Source organism: Eubalaena glacialis, chromosome 9, assembly GCF_028564815.1.
Source record: "Eubalaena glacialis isolate mEubGla1 chromosome 9, mEubGla1.1.hap2.+ XY, whole genome shotgun sequence".
NCBI lineage: Eukaryota > Metazoa > Chordata > Mammalia > Artiodactyla > Balaenidae > Eubalaena > Eubalaena glacialis.
In genome coordinates, this window is record NC_083724.1 from 15,115,669 (window position 1) to 15,124,480 (window position 8,812).

The 8,812-nt window shown below is 55.4% G+C and overlaps 1 protein-coding gene across 5 annotated transcripts in view; it reads left to right on the forward strand.

Moving 5' to 3' along the window:
* Positions 1–6,953, forward strand: part of CDK5RAP2 (CDK5 regulatory subunit associated protein 2) — a 184,434-nt gene extending 177,481 nt beyond the window's left edge. For all 5 annotated transcript variants that reach the window (XM_061200019.1, XM_061200023.1, XM_061200021.1 and 2 more), the window contains 3 exons: positions 2,405–2,531; positions 6,397–6,443; positions 6,861–6,953. In XM_061200019.1, the coding sequence (XP_061056002.1) occupies positions 2,405–2,531; positions 6,397–6,443; positions 6,861–6,917 (231 nt within the window). In that variant the 3' untranslated portion in view covers positions 6,918–6,953. The remainder of the gene's footprint in view (positions 1–2,404; positions 2,532–6,396; positions 6,444–6,860) is intronic.
* The last annotated feature ends 1,859 nt before the right edge of the window (positions 6,954–8,812 follow it).

Below are 8,812 nucleotides of genomic sequence, written 5' to 3' on the forward strand. Positions count from 1 at the left end.
TAATGAAAATTCCTCGTCCTCAGTGCCGGATAGAATTCAGGGCGTTCAGGGTGTTTTGAGAGCACAGGTGAACCCACCGCTTGACAGATGGTCTCACAGCACCTACTCCATGGCAGACGCTGGGGGTCAGAGGGAAGAATTGAGTTCTGCCCTCAGGGAGCTTGTAGTCTAGGCGGGGAAGCAAACAAGTAAATGGCCAGTTACAATCTGCCATGAAATGGGCAATGTTAGAGGAAGCACTGGGCACGATGGGCGCCCAGAGGAGCAGTAACCAGCCTCGACTCTTGGTAGAGAAGGGTCTGAAGGACACCTGGAGGGGGTCATGCCTGAGCTGACTTTAGAAAGAGCAGTAGAGGTTAGCCAGGCGAGGTGAGCAATAATCATTCTCCCTGTCTTCAGGCATCCTCTCATCCAAGTCTCACTGTACTGCAGTGTGACGAGAGGGTCAGGCATCATCCCTGTTTTACAGATGTGGACCTAAGGCTCTGAATGTCGAGTGACTTTGTTCCAGAATGTGCGGCCTACAAAGCCACCACCAGAACACAAATCTCTGGGCTCTCAGCTTGAGGAAGAATCAAAGAAAACCTTATGTTTAAATTAGGATCTGTTTTGGAAGCACAGTTGAAGTCCTTGTAGCCGACACAATTGGTTAATCTTAAAAGTAGGTTAAAGTAGGGAATCAAAAAATGATACATACCTTAAACATTTCAGTTTAACTTAAAACAGTTAAATGTACATTCATTTGCCACTCTTTTGATGTAGGGCCAGGGCCTTTTCTTTGAATATGGGTCTGCTGATTGAAGTTCCACATCGTCTTTCTTTCATAAACTACATCCATAATGTATGTCTGTCACTTCCAATTTCCGTTTCTTTAAGATGAAGAAAAAACTTAGGCACTTGCAAAGCAATTTGAATATAGAATCCTTCTAGACTCTGTTCCTCCCACATCTTTTATTCACCCACACCTAATTTGCCAGAAATGTGGTTTTTCTAGTGACTCGTCTTTATCAAGTCTTTCCTGAAACATATGTTAGTTTTCATTCAACCGGTTCTCTCTTTTCATACACATATTTCATAGGTTTACTTAATACTTAATTAAATCATATAACTGATTACAAGTACAACAGCCATAAACAAGTTTGGGGACAAACTAAAGTGGCTCTTTGTAAGCTGACAGCCCAACATCTCCCCTCTTGGGAGCAGAGGTATTTCAGTGTAGCACAGGGTGGCCCGTGCCGGGGTATCTGACAGTCCAGGTATTTTATGAGAAAGGGAGTGTTCTTAACCCCGTGAACGAGTTCAGTGGAGATTGGTTAAGGCAGCCGCGATCTTGTTCACATTTCACTTCAGGGGTCTGGGGACTCTGGTTTTGCCACCCATCCACTCTCCTCACCTCTGGTTCTCCTAATAGATCATACTCCCCTAATAATACCTTTATATTCTCTTTGTGTAAAGTAGATAGCTAGTGGGAACCTGCTGTAAAGCACAAGAAGCTCAGCTCGGTGCTCTGTGGTGACATAGGTGGGTGGGAGGGAGGGAGGCCCAAGAGGGAGTGGATATGGTATACACACAGCTGATTCACTTCATTGTACAGCAGACACTAACACAACATTGTAAAGCAATTATACTCGAATTAAAAAAAAAAAGATTTAAGCATTAAAAAAATATCAGCATTATAGTTTTTGGAAAAAAACCCCCAGTGCTGATAAATTAAGAAAATCATTATTCCAGATCCCATCTCTCAGAAATAAAACACTGTAAACATTTTCGTGATGTCTCTCTCATCAAATAGTTTAGACATCTTGATATACACACCTATGGATAGAAGTATATGTGTTCAATTTTACGAAACAGGAGTGCGTGGTGCACAATAGCTCTTCTGGGCTCTTTTGTCACTAATTATGATCATCTTTCAATGTCAATAAATGAAGTTCTACAACATCATTTTTAACAGCTGCAAAATCATTCCATTGTATGCAAGTACCGTAGTTGAGTTGTCTAAATCCCCAGTGAAACAAATGAGGTTTTTGTTTGTCCTGCTGTGAACGGTGCTGAGGTGAGCATCCTGGGGCGCAGGCATCTTCTCGTGCTGCGTTACCATTCCTTGGGGTAAATGCCCACGTGTCGAATTGCTGGGTCAGAGGGTTGAGCACATTTTACATTCTGCTGCATCTCGCCGGGCGTGGTTCCACCTAGGCTGTGCCAGTTCACAGCTCCACCAGCAATCGTGAGAGGGCTTTGCCCACACCCTCACCGCCATCTGACCAGCTGAACGTGGCTTCTAGTTTTTATTCAGATACCTTTGTTTGTAAGGTTGAGCACGTTTTACGTGGTTTTGTAATTCTCTCCGTATGATCTGACGTTTATATCCTTTGTTCATTTTTCTAATTCCCTTTCTCTTTAGACTGGAGAGTTGAAGGCAGAGATCGGCAAACTACACAAAAAATTGTTTGAACAAGAAAAGAAGTTGCAAAACACCATGAAGCTGTTGCAGCTGAGCAAGAACCAGGAGAAAGTCATCTTTGATCAGTGTGAGTAGTTGGGGGGTGGCCACCACGTCCGACCACTGCCTGCCTCTGAGGACTAAAAACCCAGCCCTGGGTTGTCCTCACACCACCTGTTTACGGGTTGCCTTTCATACTTCACCCTTCCTGACCCGCCCAGACAGATGCGTTCACTTAACAGACCTCTGTGGAGGGGCCGCTCGGTGCCAGGGACTGTCATCTCCCTGGGGAGACAGGTGTGTGGCCTGCAGTGACGGGAACATGTGTAGGGGCTCGGGGAGCGCCGAGGTGGGATGGGGAGGGGGTCACTCTGTCCTGGGAGGTGGCTTCTTGGAGGAAGAGACACCGGACCTGAGTCTTCAAGGAGGAGTCGGTGTTGGTCCGGTGGACAGGGGACAGTGTGGGCAGGGGCAGAGGGACAAGGAGTGAGACTGCCTGTGAGAAAAGCCGACAGCAGCGCATGTTGCTGGAGTTGGAGCTGCCCGTGGCAGGTGGAGGTGGGAGGGGCCTGGGGGACCGGGGCCGCCGCGTGAGAGGCCTCGGGTGGCAGCCGCGGGGGCTCCCACTTAAGCGGACTGTCCATCTGCGTCGAGAAGGGCTTGCTGGCGGCTGGTCCAGGCAGGTGAGGAGGGCCTACGGCCGGGCAGCGGGATCCAGAGGAGGGCACCGATTTGAGAAAGACATTCCTAGACAGACACGGAAACGCAAGGCCGGAGACATCCAATAACGCTTGTAAGGTCGCCCCAGCCCTGGCCCGGGGGCTTCAGAGGTGGAAACCACCTCCCCGCTTTCAGCCCCCGGCTCCCGTGCCCTCGTGCGCGCGGCGGAGCCTCCTAGCAGCACAGGCCCCGCCAGGCCTCGGGGGGCCAGCCCCTCGACATCCCTGAGTCACGAGGGGCCTCGTGGACCAGACCCGAGAAGGAGCCGCAGGGCTCACGGGCTCCGTCGTGTGTTAGGTCCCCTTGGCTGAGCACGGAGGGGCCGGGAGGCGGGGAGGCCTCTCTGGGGGCTGCGCAGGGCCACGGAGGGCGGGGTGGGGCGGAAAGATGGTGAGGAGGCAGCCCTGGCAGACCGGTGGGTGTCCGTGGGGTTCCCGCCTAGGGTTTCAAGCCACTGGCAGAGAAGAGGAGCGCTGGAGGGGGGGGAGTGGGGGGAGGGCCATCGAGGCCGTGTCTGAGGTGGCTGTGCACCAGGTGGGTCGGGCTCCTGGAGCAGCTTTTGAGGAGGTGGGAAGGGCGCTTTCGTACAGCCCCCAAGTCCAGGGAACACTGGCGCTCTCGGCGTTGGCGTTGCCCTGTAGCCGTTGTCCCAGACAGTCACAGGGAACGTGAAGTTACCCCCGTTTGCAGGTGAGCATATTTCGGAAGTAGGTTCAGATGGGTGAGTTACCACGGCAGGTCCAGAGGACAGAACCCAGCCCTGAGTCCCGGGTCGCTGAGCCTGCCATCGTTAGTGAGCGCGGCTCAGATCTCCGCTCTCCTGCGTGACCTGGAATAAATGACTTGAACTCTCTGAGCTTTAGATTCCTTATCTCTAACCGGAGACGGTAATTCCAGAGGGCTCAGACTGGCCAGATGGGCCTGGATTTCTCATCACAACTTTATAAAAAAGTGCCCCTGTTTTCTCCTCTGTAAAAGAGGGATGGTAGTGATACCTCAACTGTCTGGGACTCTTCCTGGGACAGAAGGGGTGCTCTATAAATGTTAGTTCTCTGACTCCTTTATTCCATGAGGTCAGACTGAATTCTATGCATGCAGCTGGTGGCAAACCATTAATAGTCAGAAAAACCTCAAACGTGTCGTAGCGTCTCCCGTGCTCAAGACGGTGCCAACCTCTCCGCATCTCCCTCCGAGGCCCGACACAGAGTCGGCGTCGGCTGAGGGGAGGGCTTGCCCAAGGTTGCACAGCTGGTGACTGAGCCGTACCTGTGACTTGCCCCAAGGACCCCAAATCCCGCCAGCCTCCCAGGGTCTGCTCCGGCTCTAAGGGACTGAGTGGAAGTTGGGGTAGTGTCCCCTCCTCTCCCTTCCCCTCCTGGTGACGAGGAAGAGCGAGGGCCTGGGGCTGCTCCCTGCCTGGGCCAAGGCGAACACTCCAGCTCCTCCCAGAGTCTGCAGGGAGAGGAGGGAAAGGGTGACTGTGAGACCCTCCCCACGTGACCTGGAGCCGCCCACATCACTTCCCGCCCGTAGACAGGAATCCCTGGGGGGTGTGCACTGAGGTCGCAGCTGGCAAACCACCTGTCACCGCTGGACACCACTGAGGCTGGTGTCTTCCTTGCCAGTGCCCTGCTGAGGTGGAAAGAGCGGGTGCTGAGTCAGACAGACCTGGGTTCTAGTCACGCCTCTACCTGGGGCCAGCCTTGACTTGGGACGAGCTCTTCCCCGCTCTGTCCCTCGGGCTTCTCATCTCAGTGGGAGTTTCTTGCTCTGAACGTGGGCAGTGCAGTTCAGACGTGGGGCCCCTTCACACTTGCGCCAGGTGAGACTTAGATCGTTCCGTACTTTTAGTACTGTTTTAACATTATTTTTAACTTCCACAGCCATGGTACCGAATCTTTTCCGGGTCACAGGCTCCTTGGCGAATCTCAGGAGAGGGGATCTCTCTCCCCAGAAGGATGCACGCATCCTTGTACACACCAAGATTTGCACATGGTTTCTGAGGATTTAGGACGCTCCAACGCATAGCCTTGGGCCCAGGTTAAGAATGTCTGCCCTGCGGCGTGGGGCTGGGGAAGGGCACAGAGAGGCAGTGGGCACCTCTGAAATTCACTTTGCCCAGTTAAAAACAAAGCCCACACCATCTGTCCCCTCCCGCGGTGTCACAGACTGCAAACAGACTTCGTTACCTCCAGATGGAAATTTTTGTGAGGCAAGAAATATTTTCTCAAGGCCACCACGTGGCACCTATTCCGAATAAGCCATTGGGTAGCTGGGCCGTGTGTACCGACGGGGAGACTCTCAGCCTTGGGCCCCACTGGCCAAAGGCCCAGTTCCAGAAGCCTGTGTGTCCTCCCTCGGGGTAGCCGGAGTCCCTGGCCATCACCAAAGCCTGTTTAAGGTGGATCCCTTATCGGGCCGATCTCCCCTCAGTGCCTCAGTGGCGGCATTCCTGCTGCTGCTGGCGTTTGTTGGACAAGACAGGGACTGAGGGAAGAAGCCACCTTACTTTACAGTTGCTGCCCTGAAAGTGGGCACTCCGCCCCGCCCCGTGGGTTCTGATGCGCTGGGGATCTGCCTCACGCAGCTCGGAGGGCATCAGTCAGATCACAGGGACCTGTGAGATCATCCCGTCCTGCCCGCTGCTGTCCAGGTAGAGTGTGCCTGGCCCAGGGGGCCACTGGAGGGCAGCTCAGGAGAGAGACGCCCACGGTCCGGTCCTCCTCCCCGTCATGTAGGTCCCCCGCTCCGAGGACTGCTGTGCCCTCGACCCTCGACTTGGCCTTCACGTGTGGGTTTGCTTGGAGCGGGCGCACCACCTTCCCAGCGCTGCTTCTCCGGGGGGCTGAGGGGCGCTAGTCAGGTGCAGGCCTCTCCCCTGCCCGGCACCACGAGCCCAGCCCGCAGAGGCGGGCCCTGGGGTTCCTGCTGGCCCTGCAGAGCCTCAGTTTCCGTCTATAGCGTGGTGTCGCGCTCTCTGCCTTCTAGTATCGCTGAGGGTGTGGCTTAGCGTGTACTTGAGGAGGGGTCTCTGGTCCACCCTCTCTGGTGGGTTATTTGATCCTGGGGTGTGCGATGGGGCAGGTGGGGCCTTACACATCTGGGTCGGAATGCTACAGGGCTGACCGCACACCTGAACCATGTGGGGCTTGGGGCTCCTCCCTGCGTTTGGCTTTTACACTGTCTTCCTGGGCATCTATGTCTAATCATCCCATTCTTTGCTCTTTCCTTAGTGGTTGTTACGCACAAAATCCTTCGGAAGGCCAGAGGAAACCTGGAGGTGATGCCCCTTTGAGAAGGCGATTTGGGGGATGGGAATGGGTGTGGGGCTGGCAATGACTTCTTTTGAAAAACGAAGTTGAAGGTGAAACCCGGTCACATGTTCTCTGTCAGTTGTATTTTTCTGCCAGCAGCGCATGAAAAGTTTCATTTTATCATCCCATGTTTTTGATGGTTGTTCTAATTATTGGTATGCCGTTTTTACGAGTGAGAAATACAGCAAACGATGCCTGGCACATAGTAGGCGTTTGATAAATATTTCATTATCATCTGGTTCTATAAGTATTTACTGATCAAACAGTATGTCTTTGAAAGTAGTTTCAGAATAGCATTCTCACCATTAATTCTGTCAGTAGTCTTACTCCAGAAACCCTCCGTGGGACCTAAAATTCTCATTTTTCTCCCTCCCTTCTCCTAGCTTAGGCCCGGGAGTGCCCATCCTGGAACGTCCAGTCCCAGCAGGCCAGGCTCCTGAGGAGAACTTTCAGCCAATAAAGCTTGTGGTTCCCCACTTATCTCGTCCTGTCTCTTTGTTACAAGCGTGGTTCCTGCTTATTGAGGGGAGAAGGGCTGTCTGGCCAGAGGAGACCTATCTTTCACCTTAAGATCGGCGTGGAGTTGTTGTCAGATAGGGTGGGAGCTTCCAGGCGCCAGGCCTGTCACCTCCGGGGCCGGTGCGGAGCTGAGGCTTTACTCTCAGGCACGGGGTGGGCTCGCGTTCCCCCCCCCCCGCCACCAGATTTGCTTGGTGCTCAGCCAGCCCCGCAGTTTGAAGATGCTCATTAAACGACTCATTTCAACCTGGTGATGTGCAGTTACTTTGTGCAGAGCCTAAAGCCCAGGACAGCCTGGGGGTGTTGGGACTGGCATGGCCCTCAGAGGTCGCCTGAGCTTTGTGCTGAGCCCACTCAGTGTCCAGAGAGGAACGATGCCACGTGGTGCGGCCAGGGTGCCTGGTGCGCCCTCGGCACTGCACAGTGACGGCACGGTGACGTCCGGAGCAGCGCCCTGCGGGGGTGCCGCGCCCAGCGTGGGAAAGACCCAGCGAGGCCTGGGCCGGGGACTTGGCATCGCAGTGTCCTGACAATGGTGGTGGTCTTTCCTCCCCACTGTCCTGTCTGGTGCATTTGCCACACCTGAGCTGCATTTGTCCTGCCCGAGCTTCACGGTGTCCCCGAGAAGTAAACAGGGCAGGGCTTGGCCCCGGGTTCAGATGAGCCCGCAGACTGGCCCAGGGCGCCCCAAGAGGCACTGCCCGAGGCGGGGGCTCCCCGGCCATGCTCTGACGCGACGCTGCACGCCCAGCTCTGCTCTCTCTGCCTCGCGGCCCCGTGCCTCCCACCTCGGAGCCGGGCAGCTGGGCCTCATTTGTCAGCCCACAACTGGGAGCGTTTTGAATCCCGACTGGGTCTCCTCTCTGTCCCTGTACCTGCCCTCATCCTGGGCCTTTCTGCCTCCAGCCTGGTTTGCTCTCCCTGTGCGTCACTCATGCTGACATTCTGCCCTCCATCCACCGCCTCCTGTCCGTCAGCCTGCTCACTCCCTTGTCCCCCCTCTGCTTGGACCGCTTGGAGAGCCTCGTCTCTGCTCCCTTTACCTCTGTCCCCATCCACAGGCTCCTTTCTGTGGTTCCTTTTCCTTTTCCACCTGGTCCCTCCTTGGCCCTGCAGCAGACAAGGTGTAGAGAGAAAGCCCGGGGCTGACCACCGTGCCGCCCCGCCCTCACCCCTAACAAGTCTGCCGGGGCCCAGGTCTGCTCCTGCGGCACCTCCGGCTCCTCGCCTCGCCCCCTCGCCTCCGCGTTCCAGGCAGACTGCGCTGACGTCAGCTCCTGGGAGCGTCCCAGCCCCGGCCTGGGATGCTCTCCCTCTGGAATGCTCTCCCACCATTTCCTTGCCTAGGCGGCTTCGAGTGGTCCTTCAGGAATCTGCCCCCCACCGTGGGGTTGCAGAGTGACGTGGCTCCATCGCTCAGTCCGGCACGGTCTGTGGGCTCCCCCGCCGTGACCTCCCTGGAGGTGGGGACTCTGGGGAGGTCGGGACCACTCCCATGTCCACAGGACAGCCGAGTGACCCGTCCAAGGTCCTTAGCTTATGAGTGGTGGGGCCGGGCCTTGATCCCGCCTGTCCTTCCAAACCCCGGCCCGCTCTGCGCTGCTGCCCCTGCAGCTCCCGAGACACGACGATGACCTGAGGTGATGTGATTGCATCAGCTGGAGGCAGGGGGAGTAGGGGAGCAGAAGCCCGGGCTGGGAGTCGGCCTGGGCCTCTCATCCCAGGGCCGCACCTCTTCTCCTCTTACCCATCACGTGATGGCCAGGTACGTGGTCAGTAAGGACCTTCTCCGCTTGGGTTCCTGTCATCTGAGTTC